The sequence below is a fragment of the Notolepis coatsorum genome (genome assembly GCF_963971535.1).
Source record: "Notolepis coatsorum genome assembly, chromosome: 5".
NCBI classification, from domain to species: Eukaryota; Metazoa; Chordata; class Actinopteri; order Aulopiformes; family Paralepididae; genus Notolepis; species Notolepis coatsorum.
This window is the reverse complement of record NC_140169.1, coordinates 174,831,191-174,854,245: the sequence shown is the minus strand read 5'-3', so window position 1 is coordinate 174,854,245 and position 23,055 is coordinate 174,831,191. Positions and strand designations below refer to the sequence as shown.

General features: G+C 40.8%; 1 protein-coding gene across 6 annotated transcripts in view; it reads left to right on the top strand.

Moving 5' to 3' along the window:
• Positions 1-19,453, top strand: part of lypd6b (LY6/PLAUR domain containing 6B) — a 100,079-nt gene extending 80,626 nt beyond the window's left edge. For all 6 annotated transcript variants that reach the window (XM_084315437.1, XM_084315436.1, XM_084315438.1 and 3 more), the window contains 4 exons: positions 11,474-11,628; positions 16,376-16,474; positions 16,617-16,747; positions 18,664-19,453. In XM_084315437.1, the coding sequence (XP_084171563.1) occupies positions 11,508-11,628; positions 16,376-16,474; positions 16,617-16,747; positions 18,664-18,849 (537 nt within the window). In that variant the 5' untranslated portion in view covers positions 11,474-11,507 and the 3' untranslated portion in view covers positions 18,850-19,453. The remainder of the gene's footprint in view (positions 1-11,473; positions 11,629-16,375; positions 16,475-16,616; positions 16,748-18,663) is intronic.
• Positions 19,454-23,055: the final 3,602 nt, after the last annotated feature.

The window sequence follows — 23,055 nt, the reverse complement described above, 5'->3', positions numbered from 1 at the left end:
TATGGCTTATAGCCTACAGGCCACATCACTCGTGTTTATTTACATTGTGTAGTGTAATCATGACACACTGTGCATTAATAAAAACACTGTTCCTGCTTAATATTTGTAATGAACACGCTGACACAGAGTTCTACTGGGGGTTGAATTAGATTCAAACACGCAATCCGATAGGATTGTAAACGAAGGATTTTTTTTTCAAGTTCTGTGTGTGTGTCTGGTAATTGAAGTGAAATTGGTGGTGAACATGTGAATGACTGTTTGTCATTGAAGTGTGAGGCCAGACTGAGGAAGTGGTGAAAACAACAGTCTCTTGTGACACCGGTGTGGCAGCGGGACGCGTGAGTCATTATCTCAAAGCTCCCCGCTCCAGGGAAAAACAACTGTTGGAACGGTTTTATTGTTTGTAATCTTCTATCTGTTTACGTTATTCTATAACACCATGACATTGACTCTACAAAACACCTTGTATTGTATAGTTTGTATAGATAGAATATATATTGTGTACTGTTTACAAATCTACTACGGTTGAGGAGTCAGGAAAAACAAGCATCTCATGTTTTTCTGAATATGTACATTTAAAAAAAGCTGTGGAATGGGCCGCTAGAGGATGAACAAAAATATTGTGAAAACATAAATGTAAAAAAAAATTACTAAACATAAGTCTTCAGGGGTAGGGCCCGACAAGCATAGTGCTTCTCCCTAGCCCTTTTTTGGACAATTGGACAATGCTGCAATAGCAGCTGGTAAAACTTTGCAGATTTATGGAATTGCATTGTTATGTGTCCAAAACCCGAAATAAAAAATAACTGAACTGAACTGAACTGTGACAATAAAAATAATCTGAATCAGAAAAATTGCACCATTTGAACACAACAGTAAATTTCACCTCAATTTGGCCGCGGACCAAAAGGGCAGTGCTTGGCTGCTTGCTGTTCAATGAACCATCTCATGAATATCCACCCCTGGAAGATACAGTAATAAGAGGCATCTGTAGTAGCGCACTGTCGTCATCCTTGAGCTTCACTGTCGTCGGTCCTGGTCTGTTTTGGGCCGTCGTAGTAGGAGCTAAAGATGGCTTGAAGCAACAAGTGCATGCCTGTCCCAGCGTATACTTCTGCTGCAGGGTCAGTGAACCTGGGGACCCCCGGAGCAGGCCGTAAAGTCTAAATACCCACCCCCACATGTCACAAAGTGTCAAATGTTTATTTGCTCAGAATACGTCGGTTCGGCTCTCAGTATAGACACTGGCCCGAGGTAGCGGGACCACACAGTGATTGATGATTGGCTGTGTTCTGGTTTGCTTAGCCGGGGGTGTTAGCTTTGTGAAAGGAGATAAGAGATACCAGGATTGCACAATTTGGGGAATATTCAAAGGTGGGATCATTCCGTGGGAATTAACAGGAATACAAAGGAAATACAGGGGTTATTTGCACAGGCAGTATTAACCATGGCATGCAGATATAAACATAAAACATTTACCATATCTATTACCTAAACCTATTACCTTGAGGTGAAAGGTCAAGGGGGATCCTTTGAAATGGCCATGCCATTGTCACCTTTTCAACTCAACATTTTTGCTTCAACTTTTGAGCAATATTTAGCCTTGTCATGATGTGGTTGGTATCTACTGATTCCTCAAGGTCTCTAGTTTCAATACCACTATCTCTGTGCCAAGTTTAAAATCGAGCCCGCTACAGCCTCTGAAAAACTTTATTTGTATAGCACCTTTCATACAGGGGATTGCAAAATGCTTTACATCAGTAAGAAATAAGACATACAATCTGTGTAAAACAAGTAACAAGAGCAAAGCATAGAGTGGGATAAAATAATGCAGATATATTAATCAAAATTATATCAGAACCTCATGTTCCAATAGGCTTCTTGAATTTCTGTCATCTGTTACAAAACATGATAAAGGTCATAGTATACACCCAGCGGATAGTGGGGCGTAGAAATACAAGTAAAAATAAGTAAAATAATAGCAAGGGTAAAATGAGCACATAAAGTGCAGACATATAAAATCACAGTTTTTCACATTAGGATCTAACATCCCAACAGGCCACTTTGTTTATGGTTTGATTCAGTTTTAGTAGAATAGAATAGACATGAAATGAGCAAATAAAGTGCAGACATATAAAATCACAGTTTTTTACAGTGCAATAAAATAGTTCTGGATTACTGTTTCACAGTTCAAAGTCGTCTTTACCTTCTGTTTGGTATACACCGTTTAAAAACCTGACAGTCTTCCCTCTTGTTTGATACCCACTTTGACCCATCGAACCTCCCACCCAGGGCAAACCTTCCTCTCAGGGCGCAGTTCCCTCTCTCAGGGTGCAGTTCTAGGCCTGGGTCCTACACAGTTTTAAAGCCTGACAGTCTTTCTTGCTTGATACCCACACAGTTTAATACCTGACAGTTTCGAACCTGTAATAAAAAGGTAGACATAGTAAAATAGTGCAGTACAATAAAATAGTAGAATAGAATAGACGGTACAATTATGAATAATAAAATAATAAGAGAATAAAACAGAGGGAATACTAATAATAATCAATAATAAAGACACCACAAAGAATGGATTGCACGGTGCTAGTTGCACCCTTACTTACAATTCATTATGAATTGAAAATGGGGGACCCTGATGTAAACAAGACGAAAGTCTTTCTCTGGTCTGCATCCCCTTAACAATTGTGTGTATTGAGCTGTACTGTATTGTATCCATTCTGCAATCTGTTAATAAAATTTTCATTCAATCAATCGGTGATTGATTGAATGAAAATGAACAGATTGCAGAATGGGTACAATACAGTAGGGGTGGGAATCTCCAGAGACCTCGCGATACGATACTATTGCGATGCTTGAGCCGCGATACGATAATCGCGAATATTGCGATATTTTTATTATTATCAACTTTTTTTTATTTATTTTTTTTAACTGCAAAGTAAAACTGTCAACATGTTTTATCTAATAAAATCAAGTTCAGTCTGTTCATCTCACTTCAATCATTTTTATTGCAGAACATGGTATTTTCTCAAGCAGACAGATGTAAACACTGTAATCTGTGTTGCATGTACCTGACAAACTGGACTGTTTGTATTACAGTCATATTCCAACTTAACTGAATGCACATGTGTGTGTGTGGACTATACTGTACTATTACAGGTATTGAAATGAACAATGCAACTTCCTTATATAAAAAAAAAAAAAATACTTGGCGTCCCTGTATCGATACAGTATCGCCATGCAAAGTATCGCGATACTACTACGTATCGATTTTTTCCCCCACCCCTACAATACAGTACGGCTCAATACACACAATTGTCAGGGTCCCCCATTTTCAATTCATAATGAATTGTAAGTAAGGGTGCAAGCAACTAGCACCGTGCAATCCATTCTTTGTGGATCTAGCCTGGTCTGTAAAGCCTTTCACATTTCCTGCTCATGGTCCCAAAACGTCCTGCCTGGATAATAGATATAGCACTGCATTAGAGTACAAGATGCTGATAATGCTCTGCACATCTGATGGACGGATGCTCTGCACATATGATAGAAGATCGCTCTGTACATGTGATGGGAGAATGCACTGTGCAGGCAGAGGGTTGTAATTCTACTGAATTCCCATGAAATGGGATGCTGGAGATGATCTATAGGAGGAGTGCACTGCATTATTTAATGAGTGCAATTCTGAATTTTCATCAAATGTGGATAACAAAAACATGTTAGTATTGCCTTTTGTGTATTTATCCCCAGAAATAAGTTCACCTGTACGACAGTGTCACAGACTCAGGAGGTAGAGTGGTTGTCTGGTAATCCCTGTTCGATTCCCGCTCCTCCCAGCAGCGTGTCAAAGTGTCCTTGAGCAAGACACTTAACCCCTAATTGCTCCTGATGTGCAGGCTGGCACCTTGCATGGTTGCCTCTGCCATCGGTGTGTGAACGTGTGAGTGAATGTGAGGAACAAATTGTAAAGCGTTTTGGATAAAAGCACTATATAAATGCAGTCCATTTACCATCCAATTACCAATACGTACCAATACATACCAATACAAAACAAATGGGTAGACCCACCACCAAAAAGTAGTACAAAAAATAAGCAATTCAATTTGTGTAACGATTTAAAATATAAAAAGATTAGCAGCATAGCAATGATAAAAAAAGAAAAATAGCATACATGGTGTGGGTGTGGTGGGTGCAAAGTAGCAGCAGCTCTGGCTCCTTTAACAAACACAGCGTGGGTGTAGTGTGTGCAAAACAGTAGCAGAGGCAGCGATAGAATAGCACTGTTATTACTCTGTATAGTCCAATAGATTTGATTAAATATATTTTGATTTTGATTTAAGGTAGATACGTTATTAAACAGGAAAAGATAAGATAGTAATGTTTGTTTTTGTGTACTGTTCACGTGATGATGGCTGATTGAAGCCACGGTTCCCTCTTTGGAACTTAACAGTGGGTGGTGGGTGGAGTTAGCGAGGCCCACAGTCACCACGCTGGGTCCGGCACCTCCAGACGCTCTCTGGCCAGTAGAGGTTCAGACTAGGGCTGTCAGTTTATCGCGTTAATTAGATTAATTAATTATAAATGATCTGAATCATATGATATGAAAATGAACTAAACATTTATTTAAAAAAAAAAGATACAAATTTGTTTTATTATTATTTAAATATTTTTTAATCTCATTCATTCCATAAGAACGTAGAATACACATTTACAGACTTTTTTTTAATATGGTCCATTTGCACGTTCTTGGTATCTGATTTTATGGACATCTATGGATCTCAGGGAATGTATTCCCAGTGTCAGAAATACTGTGTCTGTTACTAGGCTTGAGTAAATTGTAATGAACCAAATGAGAATATCAATACATTTTTTTTTTTATCTTTGACTGTGAATAACACCATGCTAAAATTTACCAGACCTGAAATATCTAAGCAAATGAATAATGGAAGATGATTAAACAGAAGGTTTTGTAGATACAGTACTGCATTCTGCCATCCGGACACATGCAATTTGAAATATGATTATAGAATATAGAATATCAGGCATAAAATGGTTATGCGATTAAAATGCGATTAATTAGATTAATTAATTACAAATCCTGTAATTAATTAGATTATTTTTTTTAATCGCCTGATGGCACTAGTTCAGACAGGTCAGCTTGCTGTGCTTTTATATGAATTGAAAATGGGGGACCCTGATGGAAACAAGACAAACGTCTTTCTCAGGTCTGCATCCCCTTAACAATTGTATGTATTGAGCCGTACTGTATTGTACCCATTCTGAAATCTGTTAAATAAAGTTTTCATTCATTCATTCATTCATTCTTCATCAGCCTCTTGGTTGGGTTTTTGCGGAAGGGCTGTTTCTGCCGTGTCTTCCTTCCACCAGCACACAAGGAGGCGGCGTCCCTGTGGAGCCACACTGATGTACGGACGGTTGGTTCTTCTTCCTCTGATTGTCCACTTCAGCCCTCTCCTTCTCCAGACATTCTTTCCTTACGGCGAGTTGCTGCTGTTCAGGAATCAATAACTTCCTGTTCCTTTGAATCAGTCGCCGCTACCGCGGGAACGGCCTCTTCCTCTCCTTCACAGTCTTTTCCCGGACACATTTGGACATGCTTTACTTTCTAGAGGAAAAAAGAGAGAGAAAAAGATAAATGGTTGTTGATGTCTTACAGTAAGATAGCTGTTGGTTATGAATTACTCTTAATTAGGGATGTCCGATATTATCGGCCTACCGATATTATCGGCCGATATTGGCATTAAAATGTGATATCGGAAAATATCGGTATCGGTTTAAAAAAAAAATTATGTTTAAACCCCCTCGCTAGCCAAATATCCACCTTTTCTGTCTAACCTCTCCCTTCTCTCTTACCTATTTATTGTCTTCAAGCCAGCCCAGGTAGTCAAGGCCAGTGTCCAGTGTTATTGCAACCCTAGTTGTCCATCACTAAACACACATGTTGAAAAATGACAAAATGCATAATAGTCTATAGAACGATTTCATTAGGGGATACACTGATATGAGAATTATTCTGAATCCTGAACTCTGAATATGGGCACAGATCTGTTATATTACTCTTACAGTTTAGTATAGACCTTAGACCATTAGTTTGGGATCTTTGTATGATTCAGATCTAATCCACCCCACTAGAGAAATCTAACGTCAAAAATACATAAAATGTAGTTGCCTTTTTTTGACTCCCTTCTTGATATCGGATGTTAGTCCTGGGAAAATCCTCCGATACCTACACCCTCTTTTAGCCTGGTATTGTCTCCATATCTGATACTAGTATGGGTTCATCCCTGCTATTTAGACGCCATTTATGTTGTTTTTGTTATTCAGTAGTGCATCACATGCCCTTCTAAGTGACAGAGTAATTGCTGGCCGTACGTCATTGAAGTCTTCCAGCAGCATGTCATCGTCAGACGTCTCTAGGCACAGCGCGGCGCTATATCAAATGTCTTGTCGTTATCTGTCCGTGTTTACCTCAACAGGGCAGCGTTGTCAATTGCATTGCCATAAATCATCTCATTCCGCCTTGTTGATTTACTGAAACGGTAGGGTATTTGAATCAGCCAACTCCTGTCTGGAACTGAAGGTCTCTGCAGACACTTTGGGCTGTGAAAGACTTTCTGTGTCTTTATCCAAGCCTGACAGGTTGGGTTTAAACTCGGCTTCATCTGGATTATCGTTACCCGTTCCTGTGGTTGTACTGTTAGTCATGCATCTTGTAACTTTGTGTTAAAGTATTAGCATCAGGGGGCGCCCCAGTGGCGCACCGCACAGTGCCTCGCAGACCCACGCGGCCGTCCCGGGTTCGCCTCCCGCTCCCGGGCTGATTTGTCGCATGTCCTCCCCACCTCTTCTCCCGTTCTCCCTCTCCTCTGTCAGTCTTGTATGACCAATAACATATTATTTTTAAAGTCAAAAACATTAAAGTTAAATGATCTTGTGGAATAAAAAAAATGGCACAATTAATGTATAAAGCAAAAGGTCATGTACTTCCAGGAAACATTCAAGAACTGTTCTTTGATAGGGAGGGGGGTTATAATCTGAGGGGAGAACTCAATTTAAAAGTGCTAAATGTACGCACTACCATGAGAAGACACTGCATCTCAATATGTGGAGTGAAACTGTGGAACAGTCTGAATGTGGTGCTAAAGCAATGTCCAAACATGAGACAATTCAAACTGATGTATAAGGAAATGGGTTCACGAGGTACAGGGATGAGGATGGGACTTGATATTCACGGGTGTTTACATTTTATTTTATTTCTTTCATGTTTTACATATATAGTTTTAGTTTTTTTTGTTTTGCATATATATATATATATATATATATATATATATATATAGTTTTTTTAGATGTTTTAAATTAGTACACTCATTTGAGTAGTGGAAAAGGGGTAGGGTTAAATAAGTGTATACTTCTTCCTACTCCTTTTCGAACATGTAAATTGAGTTATGTTTTGCTTTTGTTTAGTTATTTATTTTGTTTGAGTTGTTTTGATTTTGTTTAGTTATTTATTTTGTTTGTATTCATTTACATGTTCGAAATAAAGATTTCAAATCAAATCAAATAAAAGCTGTAAAAATGCTAAAATATTATTATTATTTTTTTTAAGTATCCAGGCCCTCTCTGGGCATTTCTGTGCAATACAATGTAAAAAGCTCACATTTGATTCATGATACTTAGCCAATTATATATATATTGCATAATGTGATGCAATAACATGTAGAATTTTCTTTTTTCATTTACTCGTTGAGGACGAGGTGTCTAATCTCTGCTAGTGTCTTTTAAACAAAAGAAAACAAACAACTGATTTCATATTGCCTGCTGACTGATGGCGGTTATTTAGTCTGCTGCTTTGCTTGCTCAGTCATGCTCTCAGTTGAGCACTCGGTCATCTCTCCATTACTTCTCTTCGCCTCCTCGCTCACCTGACCGCCCGCTTACCTGGCATCAACATGACATGGCCAAGGGGTCAAAGTTTAGAGGTCAAAGACTTGAGTATTGAGGGATGACCCTGTGGGAACAGTTAAAGGTGAACAGGTCACTAAGGAGTGCCATTTAATACCAGGGTGGATACCTATACAATGCCTGTCCCCAGCTCTCTGTCTCTGGGTGAAGCAGAGGCCTGGTGGTACGGTAACATGAGAACAACGTATGGTAAAAAGAGATAGTAGCTCCTGGTTGTCTTCCCTCCTCCATTATATCTTTGTTCTACTACGTCGCCTGAATCTTCATCTTAAAGGAACAAGCCAAAATGAATCATGGCTTTACTGTCTTCTCCAGAGTCAGACAAGAAGATAGACACCAGTTTCCTCTCTGTGCGTTCAGTAGAAAGCTATCCGGCTGTAAACTAGCCTAGCTTAACACAAATGAATGGAAGTAGATACGGACCAGCTAGCGTAGCTGGTGGCCAAAATCACCTCTCCCGGAGTTTTAATCTAGGCTAGTGGTCCATATCCGCTTCCATTCATTTGTGCTAACTAAGCTATGCTAGCTTGTAGTTGGATAGCTTTCTGAATACACAGAGAGGAAATTGGTATATATCTTCTTGTCTGACTCTGGAGAAGACGGTAAGCGCATTTCCCATGATGTTGGCGTGTCCCTTTAACCCTTTCAGGTGTTCACTCTCACAATGTAAGGTAGTATTTTGAGAAATGAGCGTTCTAATTATGATGTATCAATAGCCGCCGGCATAGACCTCTCAAGTGTGTGGTAATTTTTCAACCCAAATAAGGGAGTCCGACTGCACCTATCTCCCGCAGCTATGGGGAAATTAATGGGTTATTAAAAGATCGCCCCTGGCATCTGCGGTTCACACAGGCTCCTCACCTTGAATGACGTGCTCTAATATTAATTTCTCTTTGGAATTTTGAAGTGGCAAAACTAGAAAACCTTTCAGCGCAGGTTCCCTGACATCACCAGCTTCAGTGCATTCTTGTATCAAGTTCAAGTTCAAGTTCTTTAATAGTTGTCATACAGAAGTACAGAATACTTTCATACAAAATGCTTCTTACTGTTACGCTCCAGAGACTGTGCTAGACAAGATAGTATCAAATAACATAATAACATAATATAGCATGAATTTAGAAGAAGAAAATGAGGTCACAGTGTTCGGTATAGGCATATGTACAATGTTCTGAGTTACCATATAATATACAATACACAATACTATGCAGTGTACTAATGTACAGTACTATCTAGTGCAAAGCAGAAATGGGATGAGGTACAATTTTAGGTACAATTTACAGTAAGGTGTACGAGTTGTAGTGCAATCCTTCATCCATAAATATAAAGTGTGGGGAGTGGGTGCTACAGTGTGTTTGTTTAAAGTGGGTGTGTGCTATAAGTGTGTGGAGTGGGTGCTACAGTGTGTTTGTTTAAAGTGAGTGTGTGCGTGTGGATGTGTGTGCTATGTGCGTTTGGTGGTTGTTGTTGTGTAGTGTTCATTCATTGTTCGTTTAGCAGCCTGATGGCCTGGGGATAGAAGCTTCTTCTGAGTCTTTCTGTGCTCGCCTTGAGACTCCTGTATCGCTTGCCTGACCGCAGCAGTTCAAAGAGGCAGTTGTTCGGGTGACTGGAGTCTTTAATGATTCTCTTAGCCTTGCCCTTGCAACGCTTGTAGTAAATGTTCTGGAGGGTGGGGAGCCCCCCTCCAATTGTGCGTTCGGCTGAACGTGTCACTCTTTGTAGTCTGCTTTGGTCTTGTGCAGTGCTATTCCCAAACCAGGAGGTGATGTTGCCGGTCAAGATGCTCTCTATTGTACATGAGTAGAAGTTCTTAAGGATCTTCTGGCTGACTTGGAACTTCCTTAGGCGCCTGAGGAAGTAGAGACGTTGTCGTGCCTTCTTCACAACACTGTTAATGTGTGTGGTCCATGTCAAGTCCTCGGATATGTAGGCTCCGAGGTACTTAAAGCTGTTGACTCTCTCAACCGGTATCGGGGGCTTAATTACACTACAACATCCCTTCCTTTAGTGTTGACAATGTGGCCCTTAAAAATAGGCTAGTTGACAAAACATATACCCGGTAATCAAGTTTCAATCATGTATATTGCAGTGATATGCTTCCCCCCTAAAACAAATAAAACAATAAAAGAAAGAAAAGAAAATCTCCTTAAATAAAAGTAAGGATAAAATATCAAACTCAATTATAAAGATAAAATATAAAGTTAAAAACAGAGTGGTTTGTGATCATTGTTTTAAACTGTCCATCGGTTATGAGAGTATCGATCTTTAGGGTGTGTTCGTTCCATGAGTTTAGAAGAGCTAAAATTACTTTCCAAACTCAGAAACATGCTCGGGGGGGACATGAGCACAAGTCATTTGAACGAGTTAGACCGGTCCAGTTCCAAACCGGCATAGTTATCACAACTAAGATGGTAGTTTTCCAATAAGGGCTTTATAGATAAACGTATAGCAGCGTTTGTTATGCCCTCTCTGCCAGAGAAGACCAACCAACCTTATCATACAGGACGCGATGACGAGTACCCTAACTCACCAGTAGGGGTGGGAATCGCCAGAGACCTCACGATACGATACTATCGCGATACTTGCGTCACGATACGATAGTATCGCGATACTAAATATATCGTGATACGCTGAGTATTGCACACACACACACACATTTTTTTTTATCAAATTTAATTTATTACCTTTTTTCAACTGCAAAGTACAACTTTGTCAACATGTTTTATCTAATAAAATAAAGTTCAGTCTGTTCATCTCACTTCAATCATTTTTATTGCAGAACATGGTATTTTCTCAAGCAGATGTAAACACTGTAATCTGTGTTGCATGTACCTGACAAACTGAACTGTTTGTATTACAGTCATATTCCAACTTAACTGAATGCACATGTGTGTGTGTGGACTACTGTACTATTACAGGTATTGAAATGAACAATGCAACTTCCTTGTAAAAAAAAAAAAAAAAAAGTATCGCCACGCAAAATATCGCGATACTACTACGTATCGATTTTTCTCCCACCCCTAATCACCAGTAATAAATCTGAGGGCGGAATGATAGATAGAATCTAAGGGTTGTGCAAATAAGCCTCTAAACGTTGTGCGCAACGCATTTGGAATCTGGATGGCTTGGGGAGCGTAGCTTCTCTTGAGTGTTGGCCTTGAAGCTGCATCAGCGTTTGCCTGACCTGAAGTATTTCTTTGACTTTTTTCCCCCCTTCTGTAAAACATCTCTTTCCCCTCTCACCCCACCTGTACTGTAGAGGACAAAACTACTGTTTAACAGGAAAGGAAAACCATTCATTTTCACGGTAAGTGGCGGGAAGACGGAGACGGAGCTTCTTTTCCCTCCCAACGACAACATTTGAGAGGTTCTATTGAACGCTGTGGAGTTTTAGAATTCCAAGAGAACATTCCAAAAACAAAAACGACACTGGAAATGGTTATTATTTGCATTATTTGCGTATGAGACTAATAATGTCGTTGTTGTGTTTCAGGTTCACGTTTGAGACAAGGAGAGAGCGTTTGAAGATGACGTTCTCTATGGCCCTGCGCATCACCGGCGCTCTCCATCTGCTGACCCTGGTGGCCCTGTGTGACATGGTGAAGGCCGATCGCATCAACTTCTACAACATCAGACCGCCGGTAGAAGGTACGACTGACTTTCATCGAACACAAAAAACAATCGATTAGAAATCACTGCTGCAATGCTTTGAAACTAGGGCTGTCAGTTTATCGCGTTAATTAGATTAATTAATTACACAGCAAATTTTCTTTTTTCTTTTTTTTATCTCATTCATTCCATAAGAACGTAGAATAAACATTTACAGACTTTTTTTTAAATGGCCCATTTGCATGTTCTTGGTATCTGATTCTAGGGACATCTATGGATCTCAGATAATGTATTCCCAGTGTCAGAAATACTGTGTCTGTTACTAGGCTTGAGTAAATTGTAATGAACCAAATGAGATCAATTCAATTATATATATATATATATTTTTTATCTTTGACTGTGAATAACACCATGCTAAAATTTACCAGACCTGAAAAATCTAAGCAAATGAATAAATGGAAGATGATTAAACAGAAGGTTTTGTAGATACAGTACTGAATTCTGCCATCCGGACACATGCTATTTGAAATATGATTATAGAATATAGAATAGCAAGCCTAAAATGGTTATGCGATTAAAATGCGATTAATTAGATTGATTAATTACAAATCCTGTAATTAATTAGATACATTTTTTTAATCGCCTGACAGCACTATTTGAAACATTTCATTGGTGGCAATTGGATCCTCTAAAGCAGTGGTTCTCAAACTGTGGTACGCGTACCACTAGTGGTACTTAGTGGTACTGCTGGTGGTACTTGAAAACATTTCCAAAAAAGCAAAAAAAGAAAAAAAGAAAAATTTGCAGTCAGGCCACTGAACTTAGAAGCAGCCAGGCCGCCTGTAGCTGTTCCGCAACCGTTCCTACTTCCGGGGTAGGCCTGATTGGCCCCGACAGGCACGTGACCCGCCCAGGAGCAAGCACGCTACTGCTGGAGTTCGCTTCGCCTTTCACATCGCTGCCGTTGGCGAAAGCAGGATGAGAGGCGAGAGCATAGATTTCGCTGTGTATCATTTAATCATTTAACATTTGAAAGGCATACATTGTTGTCATACAGAAGTACAGAATACTTTTATCCAAAATGCTTCTTACTGTTAGAGACTGTGCAGTGCACGGCTTTAGTCTCACTCGAGTGAGGAAGACCGCTGGTTCTCCAACATACAGCGGTGTGCTCTTCAGAATGTACCGGGAGAAACGTTTACTGTACCCCGCAGACATAAGCGTCTCACAGGGCTGAGCTGTGCACGGCTTTAGTCTCACTCGAGTGAGGAAGACCGCTGGTTCTCCAACATACAGCGGTGTGCTCTTCAGAATGTACCGGGAGAAACGTTTACTGTACCCCGCAGACATAATAAGCATATAAGCAGTGCTTACTAACGTTATTAGTTAGTCATTCATTTGTCTGCTTTTGCCAACGGCAGCGATGTGAAAGGCGAAGCGAACTCCAGCAGTAGCGCGCTTGCTCCTGGGGCTGCCGCGGGGCGTGGCCGCGGCGGGTCACGTGCCTGTCGGGGCCAATCAGGCCTACCCCGGAAGTAGGAACGGTTGCGGAACAGCTACAGGCAGCCAGGCCAGGCCAGTGTTTCTGGTTGCGGCAGCGCGATAGTTAGATAATCTAAGTGGGGAACAACCAGGAGATCACTGTGACAGAGAGTAATGCAGTCTAAACAGTCATAAATCTTTAATTCAACTTCAGCCCTGATCATAACCATTTATTTTTAGATTTCTTGTAATGTCAGATAAAAAATGAAATACTCCCACTTTTCTGAAAAGAGTTGGTGTTAAATCTGACATTACAAAAAATCCATCAAAATATGTGTTGCTGCTAATCATTGACACATGCCTAGCCTGTAATAATCCCCCCCAGAAAAATGTACTTTGCATTTGATATATTGTAAATATTTTACTTTTTGTGTGTGTTTTTTTAACAATAATTTGTGATGCCATCACACAAACTGGCATTTAAAGGGTAAACATTCAAAAATGTATTGAATATGTGTTTTCTTTTCTTTTTTACAATAATTTGTGATGCCCATCACAAACACTGGCATTTAAAGGGTAAAAATTCAAAAATTCCTGCACCAGAATGCAGGAAATTAAGTTTTTGTAACCAAATTATTGTGTGTGTGTGTGTGTGTGTGTGTGTGTGTGTGTGTGTGTGTGTGTGTGTGTGTGTGTGTGTGTGTGTGTGTGTGTGTGTGTGTGTGTGTGAGAGAGAGTGTGAGAGAGAATGACGGACAATTGCTTGCTGTGTGAGAGAGAGAGAGAGAGAGAGAGAGAGAGAGAGAGAGAGAGAATTAAGTACATTTGCTGAAATACAGTTGTTCTTAATTTTCTCACTTGCTATGTGAGAATGTTAGTTATTATCAGTGTTGTGCTAGTTACTGAAAAATAGTAACTCAGTTACTTTACTAGTTACTTCATTTCAAAGTAACTTCGTTACTGTACTAGTTACTTACACCCAAAAGTAATGAGTTACTGTGAAAAGTAACTATTTAGTTATTTAAAAAAAAATAAAAAAAAAAATTGCTCAAGTCCCATGCCCCATATACTCAAAATCGGTTGATCAACTTGACAGTTTCCATTCACATCACCGAACTCTGCTAAGCAATGTGGTCTAGAGCGTTTCATTATATATTCCCTCCCCGCTGTATGTATATTTCTCTCCCACCCACCCACCCCCTCCTAATGTACAGTCCCCTCCCCATCATATGTATATACTCTGTCAGGATCTAGGGGTAACAGTACTGTATATTTGAATACCGCCTATGTCACAAATGTATCAGTACTAAATACCTATATGTCCCTATGCCATAAATGTCATGTATGTTGTGTATGTCATAAATGTCTATATGAATTGAAAATGGGGGACCCTGATGGAAACAAGACAAACGTCTTTCTCAGGTCTGCATCCCCTTAACAATTGTATGTATTGAGCCGTACTGTATTGTACCCATTCTGCAATCTGTTAAATAAAGTTTTCATTCATTCATTCATTCATCCATTCATTAATTCATTCATAACCATCTTGCAGCGTTGTTATCAAAGCATTGCAACGTTAGAATAGTTAGGATATCAATTGTGCATGAAAGGACTATATTTATATTGTTTGATTAGTATTATGAGATTCCCTGGCAGATTTCGTACAGTCAAAATCCGTTGATCTTGAGTTTCAGTGAACACATTGCACTCACCGTCACCAGTCTGCGGTGGTCGAGATGTAACGTTAGTCCAGTTGACTCCAGCAGCCCTTCAAACATGTTCTTTATCTCGTTTCCATGTTGTATATTAATTATCTCTCCAAGTAGTTGCTAAATGGTTTGTTAGTTCGTTATTATTACTGCGTTCTTATTATGTAGATTCATAGCGAGCGTCCTCTTGTTGTTTACTGTAGAGAGCGCCTATTTCTTTCAGAACGTCAGTGGCCAATCAGAAGTGCGAAACCAGAATGAGGCTACGGAAAGAAATAATAATAATAATAATACTTCGTTTTATATAGCGCCTTTCAGTCTACAGTAAACAAAACAAACGCAGGCGAAATAAGGACGCTCGCTATGAATCTACATAAAAAGAACGCAGTAACGAACTAACAAACCATTCAGTAACGTAAGTAGCGTTACTGAATTTCAAAAGTAATGCGTTAGAGTACTAGTTGCGGCAAAAAGTAACTTCGTTTCTGTAACGCGTTACTTTGTAACGCGTTAGTCCCAACACTGGTTATTATGTTCTCAATGCCCCTTGCATTGTATGAGTTGTGTGGAAGCGTTTGCTAGTTCTAGTGCTATCCCTTTGTACATTGTGGCTGTGTCTGACAAAAGTTAACAATAAATAATGGTATTAGGAATACATTTGCCTCCTGCGTGAACTGTGCATAGCTGAATATGTATTTTAACGCCGGTCATATGGTGGTACTTGGAGAGCCAGCTACGTTCTCAGGTGGTACTTGGTGTAAAAAGTTTGAGAACCACTGCGAAAGCGTCTAGTCTGAGGGAAATACACACCCCGAGGCGTCTGGCTCACGGAATCCAGATCAAACTGTCAAACTAGGCATTGCAGATAAAATATGAATGAAAGATCCAGTAATTGCTTATCCTATTTCTCACCTAATATTTTTATCAGAAACATATTTTAGTTTAGTTTAGGAGGTTTACGAGTGAGCCGCCATTTTTAAATTTTTTTACCTACTTTTTCTGTGGTTTTTTTTCCCATCCCAATTTCCTCTCGTGCCAATTCTCCCTCCCCTGTCTTGATAGTTGCTCGCATGTGCCCCCCACTGGCCGGTCGTAGGGAGGATAGAAGCCTTGCATCACATGTCCCCTCCGATACATGTGGAGGCAGCCAGTCACATCTTTTCACCTGCCAGCGCGGACTCTCATTGGCGAGGTGTAACGTGTGGGAGGCTCACACTGCCCCCGCCATTTCCTGTCTTTGCTGTGCAGGCGCCCTGACTGACCTGTAGGAGTCGCTGTTTACAACGACCAGACAACCACCCATCGACTCCCCTCCCGCTGACTCTGCCAATTGAGTCAGTATGACGGCCGGCCCAAGCCGGAGGCAACGCCGACAGCCGGATTCGAGACCGGTGTCTCTTGCGTTGGTGACGAGCGCAATGTCTGCTGCGCCACCCAGCCGCCTAGTGAGCCGCCATCTTGAAAAACAGACACAGAAGTCAAGGACCACCCATATGCAATTGGCGTGCCGTTTTGTGATTGGTCAGTTGTTATATGAGTGAGAGATTGATATTGATATTATATTATATATTTCTATCATTGTTTGGTCTTTACAGCCACTCCATTTCCCAAAAGCTTTAAATGCTTCACCTGCGAGCGAGCACAGGACAACTACAACTGCAACCGCTGGGCGGAGGACAAGTGGTGTCCACAGAGTAAGTGTGTCGTCCCTCGCAAGTGTGTCGTACACATTGTCAGAACCAGATTCACTCCATGTCACATTCAAATGGGTTGGACATCAATGTAACATTTTGGTCATCATTAGTGATCATCATAATTTTTCTATTGCTTCTGCAGATACTCAGTTCTGCATGACGATCCACCATGTCACCAGTCACGGTAAAACCAAGTTCGTCACGAAGAGATGTGCTGCTCGTGAAGACTGCCACACCTCGGGCTGCAGGCGTCACAGGGACACCGGTCACACGGTGAGACTCGCCCAAACATCTAACTCTCATTCATTAACTCAATGGACGCCAAGGGGTCGCTGTTTACCTTCTGGTTAGAACGCCATTGCTGTAGCGCAATGGGGAGAATGCCGTGTTTGCGAGTGCTAAAACTATATTAAATATTATAGCTATGGATCTAATAAACACGTCGATTGTCAGTGAGTTTCTTCCAGTCAACATGCAAAAAACAGATAATTTTTTCATACATACATTTCCGTTTTATACCGTGGTGAATATGAGTATAGTTCCAGAGCGATTCTGTCTAATCTCAAGAAACTCAAGCAAACCGCGCTTCAATGCATTTCCTTAGAAATCGTGCCATTTGTCGCTTGTTTTATGAATCGTTATGAAATAAACGCTAGATTATCGGAAAACTTTATTTAACAGATTGCAGAATGGGTACAATACAGTACGGCTCAATACACACAATTGTTAAGGGGATGCAGACCTGAGAAAGATGTTTGTCTTGTTTACATCAGGGTCCCCCATTTTCAATTCATATAGAACGACTACGCCGTAACAAATCATTAAAAAAATATACCGTTAACTGGAATATATTGTGCCTTTACACATATGTTGGATTATGTAATTGGTTTGTCATGACAAACAAATAAAACAACACACAGTGACTGCATGTAGTCACTGTGTGTTGATGTTGTAGCCACCTCCTCCGCGGCAGGAATACTAAGCTCCCCCTTAAGCTCCAGGAGAGAGGGGAGAGGCTGAAAACCCGCAGTTCTTGCCCGCCTGATGGGAGCCGAATCCCCGCATCCGATTTGTCTGATGAATACCCCCAAACATGGAGGTCCCGAATGCATGGAAGTATTGATTGCGCCGTAACAAATCATTAAAAAAAGATACTGTTAACTGGAATATGTTGTGCCTTTACACATATGTTGGATTATGTAATTGGTTAAACAAATAAAATATTGCGTCGTTCTATATGAATTGAAAATGGGGGACCCTGATGTAAACAAGACAAACGTCTTTCTCAGGTCTGCATCCCCTTAACAATTGTGTGTATTGAGCCGTACTGTATTGTACCCATTCTGCAATCTGTTAAATAAAGTTTTCATTCATTCATTCATTCAGTCAATACTTCCATGCGTATAAATTGAGGAAGCGAGCGAGTCCGCGGCCGCTCGCTCTGCCGCGCGCGACAGCGGCAGAGCGGTGGATAGGGGGGCGGGTCACGTGGGGGTCGCGGCCAATCAGAGGAACCCAGAAACTGAATTCCGTTGCGGAAGCGATACACGCCCCCAGTCCATGTGTTATAACGATACTGCATGCCCGAGAATGAAAACCTGGACCGGACTTCTTAGATCAGCGTACAGCCCAAGGGGGAGGGATTCCAACGACGTGCAATACCGGCCGGAAGGCGTTAGGCGGCGGTATTGGCCTTTTGCGAGCTCAGACCCATTCCCAATGATAACATCAGGCTGGATGGATGAAAAATGAATGGATATAGTGAATAAAAGGTAAATAACTATTAAAACCCGACGTTTCTCGTGATTGGCGCTCAAGCGATGGCGAGTTAACCCGACTTTTCTCGTGAATGGCGCCCAATGAATTAAGTCGCTGAGTTTGTGATTCTGTTTTTATTATTCTTTTTTTGTTTTGTTTTTATCCTGTATTTTATTTATTTCTCATTCTTATTAGCATTTTTTAAATCCCTAACTGTGTTTAAATGAGTGCTATGTAAATAAAATGTATTACTACTAATATTATTATTATTATTATTATTATTATTATTATTATTATTATTATTATTATTATTATTATTATTAGTAGTAGTAGTAGTAGTAGTATTGTTGTTGTTGTTGTTATTAATAATAATAATAATAACCTCTCTCCTCGTCTCCTCCTCCCTGCTCCCCACCCCTCCCTCCCTTCAGGAGTGCGTGTCCTGCTGTGAGGGCATGATTTGTAACGTGGAGGTTCCCACCAATCACACCAACGCCGTGTTCGCCAGGAGTCAGGCGGCGCACAGCTCCGCGTCACACCTGCACCGCGGCAGGACGTGGTGGGTCTGGTTGATCCCCTTCACCACGCTGGGACTTCCCACATGGCTCCGGCTGTGACTCTGTGGTCTCTTCCAGAATAATAAGAAACGCTGGAAGGACTTGTCGTTGATGTTCCACCAATGAAACCAAAATGGAAACGTAATGAACCAGACCCGTAGTAGTCGCCGGGCATGAACGTCCGCCTACCCACACAGTGCTGCCTGGTACTGGACCCGGAAAGGACAGTCAGTGGATCGGGGGTCCGACAGAGTATGCGCTCTGTGGGGAAAAGGGTGCGAGGAGCACTTTTATACGGGGCTGAAAATTCGACTTCTGCCGTGGTACTACTGGGTGTGGTGTGTATCAGGGCGAGCTGTGATGGCGATCGACCACGGTATAAAGATTTCCGTCATCATGATCCATCAGGCTTCTGCAGTCGTCTCATGACCAGGACTAAATTAAAGGCTTGGCTTCTATCCAGAGAGGCCATGTGTCTGGCCAGGAAAATGGACAACATACTGTATCTATAATCTGATGAGTGGCCGCATTAGACCCTGGATGGTGTTACTTGTGGATTTGATTTTTTCCCACTCCGTCCCCTTGACAGGATATGGAATGCTAAGTGACTGTTCCCAGACTTTGCTTGGAGCCCCACTACATCGTGAAAGCATGTGATTTTGATTTCAACTGTCAACTGGGGGGGGGGGGGGGGGGGTAAACGTCTGTTGAAACATTCTTTGGGAATGCTACTGGACTCTAGAGAATGTTAATAACTGTTTTCTTTCTAGAATGATACAGCATTGAAAATATTCACGTAGGCTCTACGCCAGAACACAAACACTGGACGGACATTGCCACGCCCGTTGGGTCGGGGAGTATGGCACACAGGTATTACGGCTATATAGATATATGATGACGTGAAAGATATTTTGCACTTGATTTTTTTCTTTTTTTACACACATTTCTATTGCTGGATATGTACGAATTGTATATAAGAATATTTGAACATTTCAGAATATAGCATTATGAAAACTTAGCTTTTTATTGATCCTCATGCCATGAGGTACTGTATACGAATATCTTTATGTAATTAATATTTGTGCATTTGTGAATGTTAAAATGATTGATCCTCATGCCATATGTACAAAAGACAATAGAGACGTATTTAGATGTTTTGTCCTCAGTTTTATGAGCACTTGGGAGTTGTGTACGCAGCAAGAAAATGTTAATTAAAAGAAACCACTTAAGTTTTAAATTGTTTGATTATTTGGGGGGAGGTAACTCAGAATTCACTGAACATAATGTTTAAATCAAGGTGAAATGGCTTGACTTATCTGTTGGCATGTCTATTGGTTTTAGCAAGCTATAGTCAACTTAATTTGAAGATAATTATTGTAACAATTATTGAAAATATCTCGACACAACTTTAAATGCTAATTGGTGACATAGCCTATGAGCATGGAAGTCATGTTGACACAACCAACAACTGGTCACTAAAATCTGTAAATCAGGAAGTGCTGAGAAGGGAATCTGAATGATATGAGCCTGTCAAACTGCCTGGGACCAAATAAATAAACCAAGTAATAAATAGGACAGTTTGGGATTTGTTGGAAGGTGTATTTCTTAATTTTGACGGAGCTTGGCTAACTGCTTCTCCCTACTTCCAATGCTTACACACACCCGAACCTCTCTCTTGTGGAAGCACAGAGATGAAATTGAGATCAGCCTTCACATCCTTTTAAAACAACCTTATAAAACAAACCTTTTACTCCAGACCCTCTGAGGGCCTGGGGTAGTCAATTCCACCATTACCCCCCCCCCCCCCCCCCCCCCCCATTGCTATGCCCCTGCCAGCAGTGGACATTCTGTGATTGATGGCTCATTAATGACTATAATTGATTATTTTATTAATTAACCATAAAAATATTTGTATTGGATGTTTTTTTTTTCATATTTTGTCCACTGAAACATTATGGCTCCAACTTAATAGTATATAATAGTAAATGTATGTTTCTATCAAGAGTGTTCTCTATATTCTAGGCCAGAGTAAACATGCACACACATGGCATTGGTGTGTGATCCACACTGAGAGAGTGAAGCCACTATTATTATCAGAGGGCAGCCGTTGCCTGGAGGTTTGAGAAGGTTTGCACTTAAAGTGCTTCAGTGCAGCTGCGTGATCCAGTGCCCAACAGTAGAAGACTGGGGTTGTTGTACTGGGCAGCTCCTATAGGTGTGTAGCAGGGTGTTTCTGAAAAATAACCATAGATGCTCAGCTAATCTTCCCTGGACAAGGGTACAAAATAGGGCTGTCAAAATGAATGCTTTAATTTTGGAGATTCATTTAAATTATTTAAAGCATTTAAAATAAATGTATCTAGATTAATCTATGGAGTGAAAAATCGTCAACATTCGGAACTTTCAGCAGTATATTTGCGTGTTCGGATATAAGAAAGAGGTCTAGCTGAGTCAATGTTGATGGTTTTGTTGAACATTTGTATTTCACAGGAGAGAAACTCTTCAAAGAAAGCTATTTAGCAGTCTTTGAATCTAAATATACTTTCTTTGTGTTGATTTTACATTAATTCCATGATTTTACTCACGTAAATATCTGTTACAAGCTTCGGTCTTAAGTAGAAAAATGTAATTTTTAATCTAGATTAATTACAGAAAATTGTGAGATTAATTGGTAAAAAGAAATTAATCTATTGACAGCACTAGTACAAAATAAAAAGCTCCTACTGTATGTTTGCTTTAATTTCTCCTGGGTGTGTTTTTGAAGGTGGCTCAGAGCAAAGACCTTGTGTGATAGATGGCTAGTTGAGATGGATGGGGCCACCTTCCTCCCAGCTACCGTGACGCACCCCTATCCAGTGAGAGTGGTGTGGATCCAGCAGGGGCCTCACCTGTACACAGGCTACCGTGACGCACCCCTATCCAGTGAGAGTGGTGTGGATCCAGCAGGGGCCTCACCTGTACCCAGGCTACCGTGACACACCCCTATCCAGTGAGAGTGGTGTGGATCCAGCAGGGGCCTCCTCACCTGTACCCAAGCCCCTGCCTTTGCAGGAGGTGTTGAAAGTGCTGTCAAAACAACAGACGATCATATCCTAAAATAAGACCCTGGGGGAAACGTTTGTCATTCCTCCTCTTCTTTTTCAAGCAGACCTCTAGATAATACAGGACAGTAGCGTGTAGCGTGGTGCGAGGGGGGGGGGGGATTCTTACTGAGTCTGTGTGCCTTTCTATTGTGTGCTTTGGTCTCGCTGAGAGCCTAACTGGACAGCTGTGTGTGTGTGTGTGTGTGTGTGTGTGTGTGTGTGTGTGGCAGGCAGGCACATGCTGTTTGCTCTGGCTTCTGCTCTCTTTATTCTAACTTTATTAGGCATAAGGCTGGAGACTTGACACTATCCCTCCTCTCTGTGTGTGTGTCTCTCTCTCTGTCTCTGTCGCTCTCTCCACCAACCCCCCACCCACACACACACACACGCACACACGGCCCCTCCCCCCCTCAGAGTGACTCCTGACGTCTGCTTTGTGCCTCTGCGTTTACTAACAATGTGTCTGGAGGATAATGTTTATCCCCTGTTTAAACACCACAGCATTGATCAAGACGTTCCCAATTGAAGCTGTACCTCGTATGTGTTTAGATTACGATGATGATGATAGTGATGATGATGACAACGATGATGATAGATCAAAGAAATGTATCTACTTGTAGTAGTAGTAGCCACCAAACTGAATTAGTTTATTTATTATAAAATACAAGTAGAGATAAAAACAAGTACAAGACATAAGAGCCATAAGGCATAACCAGGTAATCAGCATGAATGGGAGTTATGGGGTATGGTTGTTAGTAGTGTGAAAACAGGCAGATTTACTGTTGAAGGCAGTAATCCTATTGAGTGGCATGTGATGATAATATTAAATTAAAAAGCATGATGCAGAGGATTAAATACGTCTTTCTATGTTATGACACATTCCAATGGTTTGTTTTCAGCTGGCCCCTCAATGGCATCTTTTTCTTGTTGAGTCAGAGTGATTCCAGTGATAGAAAACATATTTATTGTAATTTACATTTTCCAGTAAGGGATCTCATATACTTACATGTCATATACATACTTACATATCATACTCATACTCATATACTCACCCCTCATACGCATATATTCACCCCTCCTATAGGGGAGAACGGGGATGGTTGTCACACTTTTTACTCTAGTGTGGATTGCTCATCATCAAAACATCTTTCAATAGTCATTCCTACATTAAATTGAAGCTTAA